Raw genomic sequence first — 14,702 nt, 5'->3', positions numbered from 1 at the left:
TTTTTATTCATGTTTACTGCCTTGTTTCTTTACTCTCTTTTGGATACTTTTGCAAAGGTTCTAAATAAGGGAGCATGTCCCCATATACTCCTAATTACTAGTAGGCCTCATAGGTCCCATAATGCTTACCTAGTAAAAACACAAGGTTGCCATAACAACCTTTATCAGCCAATAGAAGCAGCTAAATTATTGTGGGCAGGTGCATGCCGGTGAACCACTGACCCCAAAAAACAAACATCTATAAATGCAAATCTACAGGCAAACCAAAAACTGGAAATGCGCGTTTGACCTCTTTTAGTCATTTCAATTCTCATTGTGGAGATGACTCTTTTCACTTTTCGTCTATCGTTTCTTGTCTCTTTAAAAGGAGATTTTCAAATAGCAACATCTCCAAGAGCAGCATATCCGAGGAACAATAGACCGCATTGTGTGCGCCTGATAATTTATTTTGTTACAATGGTTGCTGAGGCACAGGAGGAGCCGTAGTTGAGGTTGATATTTGAGTTACTAAGACAACATAGCAACAAAAACATTATCTTTATTCACTGCCATATTTTCCCGAACGTATCACTTTCTTTGTGGATTAAGTGTCTAATTCCTGCCACAAGTGATGGATTTGCATTCATGCTACGAATAAATGAAAAAGGTTTTTTAAAACATCACTCAAGTTCTAATTGAGTACTCTTAATACAATTAAGATCATTGCTACTTCATCAGAAAACTACTTCCCTCGGCAATACAAAAAAAGAAACTGACTAAATCTGACATGATAGAATGCATTTTGCCTTCGCAAGTCTTTCAAAGTTCTTTCTTAAATCACACCTCTCATGCCTAATCAAAGTAGTCCTCTATATCAATGTTAGGGTTCAGCAGCTCCTCTCCATAGGGGGTCAGATCCATCTCGTTGAGGATCAGGTTTTCAAAGGTCTCCTCCAGGTCTGTTTCCCCGATCAGCACGGCTCCCACCATCCGACCTCCACTGAGAACGACCTGGAACAGGAATACAGCGGTAAATTGTGTGAAAATGAAATCACACATGTTGATTTTTCCAATAGTGGGTGAAATCAGTTTGATGACATGAGAAAATACATCTACAGTATATCTACAATTTGGAAAGAACAGCTGATCCTGTTTTGCCTCTGGCTCAATAGCAGCATTAGACCACATCCACAGAAAAACAGTGGTTTCTTTCACACAGCGACAATCAATCAAACGGAAAATCTTCCTGATGGCATTTGGTGCCACAGGAATGTCTAACAGCATCCAAAAAGCTTGTGATTTTGATGATGATTCCATAATGGCGTAACACATCAGCTGTAGGTCTGATGACGATAAGACTTTGGAAGCAAGGGCCTTTATTTTCAGGGTTCCTGTGTGGCATGCTGGTATACAATTTAAGGACTTACTCTTTTTTGCGGCAGTCATTATTTACAGTCCGTTCAGCAACTCAAGAGACAAGAATGGAGTGGATTGTTTCACAAGTAGCGAGTTTACAAGCTAACACTAATATAACAAAAGAAGCTAAATCATCGGCAGACAATATCTAATGGGTTGTGAGATTGAATGTTGGAAAATGGCTTTGTCCACATTTACCCATCCTATTCTACTTTTGAAAGTATTATTGACAAATCAGCAATTCAAATGGACCACAAAAAGAAACAAGAATAATGCAAATAACAAAAATAAATTCTGGAATCTGCATTCATATGTTAACTTTTGTTCACAGAGATAACTGCTTACATTTCAGGCATGTATGTACATTAACACACAATAGAAAAAGTGTACTGTTTTTCTCTTAAGTATCACCTTGACATACTCCAGGCCTTTGGTACAGCGTACCAGCAGCTCGTGGTCGGACCCCAGCCCCTGTCCATTAAACTTCCCCAGCAGGACCACCTGTGAATGACCAGAAGAGAGGAAGTTGTTTAAATGCACAGTGGGAATGAGCCTAGAGGTAGGAACAAGAGGAAACAGAGGCTAATATTCAGACTGAAGGCAAAAGTCTGCCAAATCAGATATAACCTTTTCAACTCTGATTCAGGCCACTTTGTAGGTGTTTTTTTTACACATTAACTTAAAAATAAAACGAAATGCTATCTTTAAAGGCGTACATGTGTTCTTCTGTACAGTAAGACACTGTGGTGCATGTGAGTTGCATTCTTTAGAGTGACCAGTTCACAATGTAATCTGATATTGGCCACATTGGAAAGAAAAAGATGTAAAAAGCCAAACTATATCTGAATTGAGCACTAAGACTTTTGAAGGGACCTTGAACCACCTTAAAAGTAATGGTTATAATTTGTAGGGTAGATGATTAACATAGGAGTTATTATTTCAACACATGCACTCCCCTGCAGTGGAAAGTCACCTACCTTGTAGTTGAAGAATTTGGTAATGTGTGAGAAGAGTTCGAAGCAGAAGTCCAGTTCTATTGGTTCTGACAGGACTTGTGCCGCCATGCAGCGCCCGGCGTACCAGCCCATCTGACGGGCCTGCGTCCACAAACGCATCTGCACACAGCACAGAAACAACTCTTTCAAATGTTTAGGTGAAATTATAACACTCTTTTTCAACTTTTCAGCTTTGCAGCCATTTATAGACTTATCTAACGCCTTGGTGAAACATAGTTATATTTAGCTCTCCTGCCAATGCCATGGGAACTGAAACCTACACTGACGAGATTCATGACACACTGCCAGGTGCAGTGTAGTGGTGCTGAATGCAACCATTTATGTCTGGCCCTATTTTCCCATTGCTCATTTTAATTTGTAGAGCTATATACTTTTTGAAAGAACAGAACTGAATCAAATAACATTGGTTTGTATTGAATTGTGAGCAGTATGGGAAAACTGATGATACATGAAATAAATAAGAATCATTTTCAGATGGCATCTTTACAACTCTAGTATCGGCTGAACTGGCTAATGACTTGATCGTTTACCTGCTGCCACATTGGGCTGTGTTCCCAGCATGCAGTGCACACGTCTCCTGCAGCATACACGTCTGGCTCTGATGTCATCATGTGGTCATCTACCTGCAGGCCCCCATCATCTGCCAGAGCAAACTAAAAAAGGTAAAACCGAAAGAAAAAAAGTAATTCATACCAAATATATGACTAATACTTTATAATGAGAAAAAGGAGACACAAAGCAATATGCAAAGTATTTGATGTAAAACATACATTCATTTTGATAGGGTGGCTGTACATAGGGAAAGCCTTTCATTTATTGGGAACTCAGGCTTATAGGGACAATTCACCCAAAAATCTATAATTTTGTTCCTTTTACCTTTAGTGCTATCAATCTATCTGGATTGGCATTCAGCTTTTGGAGCCGGAAGCACCAAAAATACATTAAAGAAATGTAACAGCTTTGTCTCTTTCAATAAATAATGATCAGACAGCGAGAATAACACTTGGCAACCCTCATCAAAACAATATAGAGTGATAAATTGCGCTGCAGTTAAAAAAATATATATTTGTATTTATATTTTGGGGTGAAATCCCTTTAAAACAAGAGTGATAAAAGAAAACCTGTCCTTTGGTGACACCAAGAGGTCTTAACACCCAACTGCTTCACTTAACATCCAATATGGTGTGCTAAAAGATGCAGACTTGTAGTGTTAGCCAAAATAAAAGGCTAATACTTTCTAATTTCTCTTTCATAACTAGCCTACCCTTGCAATTATTTTCAAGACATGTTCCTGTTCACAATGGCAGAGCTAATACTCTTTGAACAAAATTGTTGCCATTTGTTGTGCTTTAGTTACTAGCTGTACAGTTATGTGACCATATGATGGCAAGAAACAGAAGGATTTACTTGAATCTGAGACCCTTCAAAGCAAATCGTATTTATCTGTCATATATAAGTTTACTTACATTGTTGCCATGGAGAAATGGCTCAGTGTTTGGCACGACACCGGTGGCGCTGACAACAAAATCACAGCCAAACGTTTTACCGTTGGTCAGTTTGATGTAAACTGGCCAGGATCCTACTGAGAGGAGAGAAAAGGTTGAAAAGTGACACATAAAAGGGAAGGATGAGTCAGAGTTCAGATGGAGCAGCAGCATGTCTGGTTCTCACCATTCTCATGTCCGAGTGTTTGCGGAGGGGAATTGAGCAGCTCCTCAGAGGTGAAGATCTTTTCCACCTCACACTGATATTCCAGTGAAACTCTGCGGGTCCCCTGAACACACCGGCAGGGAAAGGAGGTGGAGGAGAAAAGGAGGAAGGTATCACAAAGCAGAAGGTCATATCTACACGTATAGACCTCCCAAGCTGATCCATGTTTTAGGAATCCCACAGAGGCTCTCAAAATCAAAGATAAACACACTATCTCACCTGCTCTGAACCTTGAAGAACTATCCCTTCATGCCAGTCTGGGCCGAGGGCACTGCCAGCCTCTGTAGAACTAGAACCTTGCCTTCGCGCATTTCTATCTGAAAACACACATTAAATGTTTATGTCGGTCGGAAAGATTCTACGAAAAGAGAAGAAGAGAAATCCACAAGTAGGGAATAAACCTAAGATAGACCTGCTGTGAAGGTGTGAGATCCTCCAGGCGCTGGTTCCTCCGTGGTGTAGCGAGGTCTCTTACAGGGAGTGTCTTTTTCTGGTTTGTCAGCATCCAGAGATGGGATGAGGAACTGTGCGGCCCCCGCGTCAAAGAAGGTGTTTCCTATGGCTTTGTCCTTCACTGCCCAGATCACCTCACAACCCTCCACTTCATACCTGTGCAGAACATGTACTCTCATTCAGGAGAAACGTACACATTGGTTTTTTTGTTTTCAGTATTTTGATCATAGTTCACTTACACTAATTCCAGTGCAATCCCTCCATTGCCAACAACAACGATTCTCTTTGCCTTGGATAACCGCTTCTGTAACTCCTGAAACAAATAAAACAGCGAAAACTGTTAAGCATCACATGTTTTTTGCTGTTGTCATGTAACTTCTGACTTGTGTTTTCATCCTACTGCATTCAATTGCTGAGATTAATATGATTTAATTTAATCAGGCAGTGTGATCGGTCTTCATCACTGAGGACAAAAACATTCACAAGAACAGCAAAACAGAAACAACACAACTAATACAATAAGTAAAAAGACATTTAAAACAACTACATGAATCATTAAACACACCAGATAATAAGCGTGTATTATTACAACTGTATGCAGGTTTTTATTGCCCTCATTTTTGAAAACTGACAACAATAAAGACATTGTAGCAGCGGCAGTTGTTGAAATGTTACTGGATGAACCTTTGTAAACAGTGTTCTAGAAATGACTGTGCAGAAACATCACAGAAATAAGAAAATGGCAAATATTTTCTTTGTTCTATTTCAAACTGCTCCTTGCTTTTGTAAGAACTTCTTATTAGTTCAGACCTGCATGTCGATGAAAATAGAAGCATCCAGAGTGATGGGGTTGTACCTGGGCGCTGTCTGTGTCCCGTATCCCCAGGACGTAAGGGTTTTCCTGGGTTAGGAGCTTAGGTCTTCCCCCGCCGCAGATACACAGCTTCTCATAACCAAAAACCCGGCCATCTGTAGTTTCCAAAGACTGAGAATAGAAAGAAGAAAGGGAAATAGTGAATCGTTCTCACATCCAGCTTAGCATTTAATTTCTCCTTTTGAAAAGTAATGTTTCTTTTCACAAACTAGTTAGATTAGATCACATGCTGTAACCACATGTCCACAAGGTGGCGACAGTAGACAGATAATAGTAAATACACCTTATGTTGAGATGTAGTGCAAGAAATCACTGTCTGAATTGTATTGTTAATACATTTTAATAAGTAAACAACTCATCTGGAATAACAGCATGCGTGGCTTAAGTTACAGTTACATAGACATATTGTTCTTGTTATCTAATAAAGCAAATCCAACCAGATACAACGTCTTATTACCATTAAACACTCCAAAACAGCTACTTACATGTGACCGTGTGTGAAGGGATTTGACAGCAGAGTGGATGACAGTCAGGTTGGGAAACTTCTCCTCCAAAACACTGGATGGTTGTTCCTCAACATCAAACTCTTCCAGTGTCTTGGAAACCTTTGCCAAGCCAAAAGAAAGGGTGCAAGATAAGGAGAATGGCCTTTGATTGACATTTTCTTTATATTATTTTCTGGTGATGCATTAATTGGCTGGGACACCAAGGAAGCAACCATGTCAGCTGTTAGTGTACATAAACAATATGTGTTGTAAAGGTCGTCATCATCATCATCATCATCCTGACCTGTCTGTAGTTTGTCACGGTCTTGATATGGGGGCTTGCTGTGATCAGAGCAACATCAGCTGACGGAATCTGTGATGACAGCTGTCGATGAAAATGAAGGTTAATGTTAAGTAGCTACATTGCATGCATTAAAGTAATAAAGCCTATGGTTAATATATTTATTTTGTAGACACCTACACAAATTCATATTCACCTGCTCAACACATGTGACACCCGCAATGCCGCCTCCTACAATTATAAACCTAAATGTTTTCTCTTTTCTATTGGCCATTCTTTAAGGTAATGGCTAAGCTAACGCTAACTAGCTAACACTAGCTCCTTTTGCATTTGATGTCTAAATGGTTGCTATATTAGATTTCTCTCTGCATGGAGACGTTGGTAAACATTTAAAAAACCTATTGTCAATTGGCTATAGTGTTAAAATGCTCTTAGTAAATTGTTGTGATAGCTAGCTGACCACATTCTTCTTTTGCACATGCCAACCAGAGCACTGAAGAAACGTAACTTCCTTGTTTACAATTAACTACGGCAAGCAGCAGGAAACGTTTTCAAACGCAAGTCTTGCAGTACACTTGACTGAAGGCAACCGCAGGTATAGTTAAATACCAGATGTAAAATGTAAATCCATGAAGCATGTTCAGTTTAAGGATCCAGGTGTTCCAGGCGTCACTTACATGTAATTATTTGTTAACACTAACAGAATTAAGTATTTTGCTGTGATTAACAGTATTCCACATATCTGCAGTGTAAAATCACAGACAAGTATTACCTGTTTTACCCCTACCTTTAATTATCATGTCCCGATTGTCTTGTTTATAAAATCATACATTTATATTGGTCAAAAAATAATTAAAGTATGGGCCACCTTTAAAAAAAGAAAACAGCAATTAAACAGCGTTCACTTCCTCTCATAAACAAGGCATCAAGGGAAAATATAAAGTAAATTCACTTGTAGGTGATACTAATTGGAACACAAGTGTACAGTAACAAAAAATTCTGTACTAATACTTAATGCATAATTTAATATGCATCTAGGAGAGGAAAGTGTGAGTGCATTACGTGAGAGTAACATTTGACAATAACAGCATATTATGTCATTGCTAACATAAGAACATATGTTGGTGTCTAGTTCTAGTCTATGCATTAAAGGACCTGTATATCAATTAAGTGGGAGCAGGTTACAGTCCTTTGTTATGTTTATATTTGGATCTCCATTGTATCTCTAATGTCAGAGATTAATGTGGTTGCAAATCATATCTAAAATTCCATCAAAACATTCATCCTCCGTCATTACTGCAGTGATAAACAACTCACCACCGGATAACAGTTGAAGCACAGTGCCATTTGTGGTTTTACATGAAGTAAGTGACAGATCTTGACACGATCCCCATTCTCTGCCAGGGCGTTTGGGCGATAATGGCTCCATTGTTTTTGGATTCATCAGCAAAAGCCGGCACTTGTTCTATTTTTGAAAAACCTTTTATGCCGTTGTTCACATCCATGGGAGTATTGATGTCAGTGTCTGAGATGATTAGGTCACTGGTAATCAAACACAGGTTAATGCTGTGCGTCATACCTACCCTCTTGATTTTCATTAGGTTACCCTGAATAACCTCTACAGAGCACATGACTACATTGGATACAGCACTGTGATCACACATATAAAGGAATTTGGATAATGGTGTTTGCTCATAAATTAAGAACACTGTATTTCATTTATGCAACATATTTTTTATTTTGTCATTGATAAAAATTGCTCTTTTTTTCTGGATTAATTTCAATAGACTGTGGGGGTGATTCCGAATTAAATAAAGCCACTTTTTCTCTATTCCAAAATGCCACAAATTACTGTACACTATCACCAGGAGTTAAATAGAAATGTGTAAAGGGGAGCCCGGGGAAATTGGGGTTAATAGCCTCCATTATTGATCATAATAATGAAAAAGCTGCTGTCAAAATGAACACTCCATTCACATTATAGCCTATCCACTATAAAGGATTATTTAAACACACCTTTGCAGAATGCAACAATAATTCACAGGATAAAAAAAACAACATCATGAGCTATGACTTGTAACTCCATCTGAACAACATGTGATCTCTCTCCCCTCAATCAATCTTATTTAGGGTTTTAACTGGTTATTCACCAAAATATAAAAGTCGTTTCGAGTAATATTTCATGAGAAGAAAGTGGTGTTTGTAAAATTAACTGAGAGCAATAGCTGACAGGATAGCTTTTTGGTTGGCCTTAAAGCAATAGCTAGAATTTTGCCTATTTCTTTTCTTGTCTTGTCTTTCTTCTGCCAGCAACTGTTAGCTTAGCTTAGCATACAGACTGGAGTCTGCAAACAGCCAGCCTTGCTCTGTCCAAAGGGATCCAAATCTACCAATAAACACATGGAAATAACTCATTTAATTCATACATTGTGTTATATGTGTGTGTAGGCACATTTTTACGCAACCTTGAGTCTGAAAAATACAATTTGCTGTTTTAGGGCAGGTTTGAGTGTGCTGAAACACCAGTGACGTACTAGCTAGCTGTTTCAACTCTTTAATCAGTCCTTATCATTAAAAATATCACTTTATTAACACACCATATGATACGTGTCTAATCTGTGCATAAACTGAAGTGATAAATTACAATTTGCTGGGCACTAATGTAATGGCTCGTACCCGCGATTTATTAGCTAGCTGTTACCCCTATATTTTCAGTGCTTAAACTAAGCTAAGCTAAATGGCTGCCAGTTCCAGCTACATTTCAATCAGGAGAGACTTCATTTGTAGTGAATGAATAGCTTTATTGACATGCACAAATGGATGAGAAATATAGTCTCTGGTGATAAGACCTCATTGTGACATCATGTATTTTAAAGAGTTGGTGAAGCCATAAGTAGAATAGGAAACCTCCATATGGAGCATTTACACTGGTTGTGAATAAGAGAATGTCAAATATATGGATGAGATGAGTAGAAGAATGAGCTCGGTCTGGGCGCTGAATGTGAATATGTCTGGAAGTGAATGTGATGAAAGGGGGACATTTGACAGCTTGATTGCTGCTAACCTATCAAATCACCATAAGATATAACGGCTGTAGGCTATGTGATGTAGCCAGAAGTGACACAAGAAAGCAGGGCAGGTGACAATTTCATATCACGTGAAAGCTGCTCTCGGCTAGAAAGTGAACTTCCCAAAAACTATTCCTGGAAAAGGTTGTGCAGAAACACATGATGAAACCCTTATTTTGCAGGTTCATTCTGAGGTTTGTCTGGGACATGAGGAAGCAAGTTGGGAACTGTTTACACAAATGTAATACATGTAGTACTAGCTGATGATGTGTAATAATGTTGCTTCAAATGCGTGAAGAGTTTTTAAAATATATGTTCACAATTTTATTATCAAAATCAACATTTATTTCATATGGCTTTACATTTTTTTTCTTTTATTTATTGTTTTTTCTTTACTTCGCCATTTGCCATTGCGAAACAATATCCACAGAGCCACAACACACACACAAAGCCAGAACAAAAAAACACATTGTCTTTGAAGGTTTAAATTAAAGGCACTGTTTCTTATAAAATAAACTAGATGTTATTAATCATCATCATCACCATCAGTGTCATCGTCGGTAACGTCATTCTCACAATCATTGTTACATAAGATGTCTGGTTATATCATCAGAGCAGTGGGAGTGCTGGTGGAGGTTCGTCAGCTGTTAGAGAGGCAGGTAGTTGGGGGCCAACAAGAGCTCCCTTTTTCCGTAGGTGCCAGATCCCACATTGGTCGGTGCGTAGACGGTACCAATCGTGTTACTGGAGCGCACCAGGAAGTCTGATAGCCTTTGGGTGACGCAGGTGGCTGTGTTGCATTTTCTCTTCTCTATGCGGTGGCTAAATCAAAGTTATCACAGAAATAATCAGACATCACAATACAGAGAAAATGTTTTTTCAGGTAAGGATGCTGGTGGTTTCCATAAATGTTGTTACCTGTCCATGGCTGTGAGCCCCCTCTGTGGCCGTGTACTCACAAACCCGAGGAACGGGTTGGAGATCAGCCCGGGAGCTAACCAGCCGTCACTGTCTGGGAGATCACTTTCCTGCTCGCTGGATGAGCTGGGACTGAAGTACCTGCATTACAGAGGGAAAAAGGGCCAAACAGTTTTACACTGATAGCTGATCATACCCTCTTCAAAACATCCACTAGCCCCGAGAGCAAGAAGAAAAAGTGGGCACTTAGCTCCTCACCAGTTGCACTTTCCCACACACGGGCACAATTGGCATCCATCTCCAGTTATCAATGCCCTGAGGCTTCTCACACAGAGCATTACAGCCCTACTTATCACACAATCTCCATGATATTCAGCTGCTTGTCTACTGACCTCAGATCTGTTATGATCAACACTTCAGCTAAGTGAAAGTCTTTGAACTCTGCCCCTAATCTTAAACCACTAAATGTGTGCACAGCCACATTGTAAATGGACTGCATTTCATAAAGCGCTTTTACATACACAAGTCAGCATTCACTCATTCACACATATTCATTCAGACAGAGCCTGCCAATGTGCCACCTGGTCAAGGAAAACTTACATTAACACACATTGCCATCAGGAGCAATTTGGGGTTAAGTATGTTGCCCAAGGACACATGGACATATTAAATGAGTGCAGGGGCTGGGGATATAATCACTTCCATTTGATGGATGACTACACTACATCCTGAGCGACACCCCCCTGTATGCACTCACCTGTAGCGTGGGGCAGCAGAGACGCAGCGCAGCAACACAAGCAGCATCAGGAGGAGCACAGACATCTTCAAGTGATCCATGTTGTAGGGTGATTACCTGAATCAACACAGCAAGAACAGCACTTGATTCATGGTTACAGAAGGCTACTGAAAACAGAGGAATACATATTTTGCGTGCAATATATAACCAAAAACACCTGGCCAAAAGTCAGGAACAAAGACACCAATTCAATTTTATCATTCGTACAAAATGTAAGAGTTCACATTTCACAATTAAAATATTTGCTCAATAATTCAGCAATGATTGTACACCAGCACCTGCAAAAGCTCACCTTAATAGATAGAATTAGGTTGGCAACAAACAATAATTGTTATATGGATTAATCTGTTGATGATTTTCTTTAATAATGTATTAATGTGTATATACATAGGAGAACATATACAAAAAAATTCCCCTCACTATTTCTCTAAGGCCAAAGCAATATCTTTCAAATGCTTTTTTTTATCCAACCAACAATCTTAAACCAAATTATATTTCATTTATTTAATATAGAAGATCTGATAATGGAAAATTAGAAGTATTGGACATTTTGCATAAAAAAAAGGACTGATCCAAATCAACTTCAAGTCAGAATAGTTATTCTTGTGTTGTGTGCAGATAAAAAATAAATAATAATATTGTATAGATGGCTTTTTATGATGCTTTCTTACAATAGATAAAATAATCCCACATTTCTACATCATCATTTTATGGCACATTTCCCTGTTGTGCAACAAATCCTATTTAAAGTGTCCTTAGAAGCAATTTACATTTTCAAATAATAATATACAGTAGTTCAGTTGCTTTGTCAAATCTCAAGAAAGAAAACACAATCCTGAAAGAGACAGAGATTTAAATTCAAAGAAAACTATATGTATACAAATAAAAACAACCAATTTGACTTATACACATACTGTATAAAAGCCAAGCTAAGCCTGAGGAAAGACAGAGAACTTACTTTGAGTTGTGTTCAGTACCCAGCAGATCCCAGTCTGTCACTGTAGCAGTCCAGGGTTTGTCGGACTGTCACACAAACCGGCACCAACAGTTATAGGCTCATCGCTCAAACCACTTGTGACATCAGCTCTGTCCAAATATAGCCTTGCATTTTCATTTACACAGAATAGGGATGACGAAGGGGGAGGAGGGGAAATCTAAGAGGGTCTTCTATATGCCATAAGCACACTCAGCATTACTCTAATGTACACTCTTAAACTTGTACACACTCAGACAAATGCTAATTTTCACAGTGAACACACACAATCACACAAATCTTTGTACGTCAACATCCTCATCATCACCTTCGTCATCAGCCCCCGAGGTGGGACTGACCCATGGTAAACCCACACCAGGGAGAGGAAAGTTGTCTTTCTATTTACCTTGAGACACGTAATAAAGTTTTAGGTCACCAAACTCTGGCCCTCCTTCAGCCTCCCTCTGGGCTTCATGGACGATGAATAATAAATGTGAAGATGAATTATCGTTAATAATGAATGGTGTCTCATTATTTTGATGGGACACGTCACAAACAAAGTACTAATTAATGAAGTGACGGTAAAACTTGCATTTGACGTGACGTGACCTGCGAAACTGAAAAATTGCCGATTAGCATTCGCTTAATTTGTAAAAGTTAAATGCCAATATTAATAATATTTAGTAATTATTCTTCGCTTCAAAACTGAAATCATTATTTTTTTGTATCAACAATGGGCTAAAATGTGTAATGTTAATGTTGTCATAGTGAACACCCCAGAGATAATTATCACCAACGCATTAAGGCATCTTATGCCCCTTTCACACCGGCGCTTTTCCAGCTCCGGCTCGGAGCTGGAGCTGGAAAAGCGCCGGTTTTTCCTGTTCACACCGCAGCGGCGCCGCGTCATAGCTCCGGAATGCGGTTCACTTCCAGCTCCAAAAAATTGTCGGTCTAGAGCAGGGGTCGGCAACCCCTGGCACGCGTGCCAGCATTGGCACGCGGCACCGTAACCAGTGGCACACTAGGAATAAGTCGAATAAGTGTGCATAATATTTAAATTGTATTTTCGGATCCTGAACGAGACCGCCGCCAGAGCGCGTCTCCCCGTTACCTGCAGAAGGGAGCCATGCACGCAACGCAGCCCCGCTCTCTTTAACTCCAGGCGACTTTCTGCCGCTTTCCTCCGTGGTGCAGGGCTGATCGTTTCACCACAGAGGAAAGCACTTCACAAATTGCAGTACCCATAACGAGCTTTACAAATGTCGCAGTTTTTGCGTGGCTGTGTGTGTCTTTAGTTGAAAGCCCAGTGGCGATCTGCTCATCTCTCATTGAAATAATATGCTACAAAGGGGCGGACTGGCCATCTGTGTGTTGAACTTTCCTGTCGGCTCCCAGACCGTAGTCGAGGAGGGCAGAAGCAACAAGCTTCAGGTTCAATAACCCACTTTAGCTTAAATGACTGGAGAGAGGCGAGCTCTTCTGGGGAGGCCGTTGCATTTATTTAGCTGTTCTTCTGTTTCACAAAATACATCACAGACCTCTGTTTTTCTGCTGCCTCGTTTCACTTCCAGAAACATACACACGCACACGCCACACCCCTATCTCTCTCTCTCTAAGGGACAGCGATCTCATCTCACTCTGCATGACCCTAATATCATAACATCTGTGTTCTGGAGAATCACAGAACGGACGATCGTCCTTATTATTATGCCGTTTAAACCAATTATTTAAATGTGGTTGTTAAATTCGGTATCATGTAAGTTGCGCTGACAGGTCCACACACTGCGAGGCCCCCCCGCCCTCCTGTTGATAGATCACGAGCGTTGGCACGCTGATAACATTTCTTTTTTTTAAATGGCACTTCATATCAAAAAGGTTGCCGACCCCTGATCTAGAGCATAGACTGTATATATAAAGGTCTAGACTAGAGGCAAGAGCTTCGGAGCTATGACGCGGCGTCGCTTACGTCTCTCTTACGTCGAGGCGTGCAGGAAACTAAACCCACCTCCCCTGAACATGGGTCGACTGAAGAGTCTCGTCATGCCTGCCTACAAGCAGTCATGTCCGACTATCACAAGTAGAATCATAATGAAAAATACGCCGGTAAAATGTGGCTGTAGAAAACGGCTTAGCAAGTATTCAGTTTAGCTTCGGTTGCTATGCTAACATCACCCATGTTATACCAGAGACACTTTCATAACAGCTTTGTGATGCCAAACAGCGTCAATTCAGACTGACACACATTCTGTGAACACATTCTGGGAACTGGGGATATGTATCAGCTGCTTGTGTGACAGTCAGACAGTGAATACTTTAGAGCCGTGTGAGCTAACCCGGAGCTAACGGGAGAATACACTCCTGTGGAAGAGCAGCCAGCACTGCAGTGGTCGGTAAATGCCGCTGAAACACATTAATAAACAATGAACCACGGCACTCTGGAGAAAAGTATAAGGTTGGAGAAGTCGTTATTTAATTTAATCTGGCTTCGTATGATTAAAAGCAACACGATCATCGACCCGACACAGTCCCCCCCCCCGTTGTTGTTGTGAGCTCCGTTGGGGAGAAAATCAGCGATGTAAACGGTGACGACAAGACGCAGCAGCGGCAGCTGGGCGGTGTGAACAGAGCGGGAGCTGAAAAGGGAAACCGGAGCTGAACCAGAAAAGCTCTAGCTAGGAGCTAGAAAGGGAAAAGTGCTGGTGTGAAAGCC

The 14,702-nt window shown here is 40.2% G+C and overlaps 2 protein-coding genes across 3 annotated transcripts; both read right to left on the bottom strand.

Annotated features, from left to right (window-relative positions):
- Nucleotides 1-521: 521 nt before the first annotated feature.
- On the bottom strand, nt 522-6,741 carry pyroxd1 (pyridine nucleotide-disulphide oxidoreductase domain 1). 2 transcript variants are annotated; one of them, XM_034131417.1, is made up of 13 exons: nt 6,431-6,741; nt 6,238-6,318; nt 5,934-6,053; nt 5,431-5,559; nt 4,814-4,887; nt 4,534-4,730; nt 4,341-4,438; nt 4,083-4,185; nt 3,878-3,993; nt 2,942-3,064; nt 2,373-2,510; nt 1,807-1,896; nt 522-990 (listed from the first exon to the last, which is right to left on the bottom strand). In XM_034131417.1, exons 1-13 carry the CDS (start codon nt 6,506-6,508, stop codon nt 832-834), a joined length of 1,506 nt encoding a protein of 501 aa, XP_033987308.1. In that variant the 5' UTR covers nt 6,509-6,741; the 3' UTR covers nt 522-831. The 2 variants fall into 2 exon arrangements, with proteins under 2 accessions (XP_033987308.1, XP_033987309.1); XM_034131418.1 differs by having other exon boundaries at nt 3,878-3,990.
- Nucleotides 6,742-9,626: 2,885 nt separating this feature from the next.
- Nucleotides 9,627-12,135, bottom strand: LOC117483198 (islet amyloid polypeptide). Its single transcript, XM_034131416.1, has 4 exons — nt 11,975-12,135; nt 10,978-11,073; nt 10,221-10,361; nt 9,627-10,124 (listed from the first exon to the last, which is right to left on the bottom strand). The coding sequence occupies exons 2-4, from the start codon at nt 11,055-11,057 to the stop codon at nt 9,950-9,952; spliced, it is 396 nt and encodes a 131-aa protein (XP_033987307.1). The 5' UTR covers nt 11,058-11,073; nt 11,975-12,135; the 3' UTR covers nt 9,627-9,949.
- Between the last annotated feature and the right edge of the window lie 2,567 nt (nt 12,136-14,702).

The sequence above is a fragment of the Trematomus bernacchii genome, unplaced genomic scaffold (genome assembly GCF_902827165.1).
Source record: "Trematomus bernacchii unplaced genomic scaffold, fTreBer1.1, whole genome shotgun sequence".
Taxonomy (NCBI): Eukaryota; Metazoa; Chordata; class Actinopteri; order Perciformes; family Nototheniidae; genus Trematomus; species Trematomus bernacchii.
Note: the sequence above shows the minus strand (reverse complement) of the source record. Positions and strands in the feature narration are given on the sequence as shown.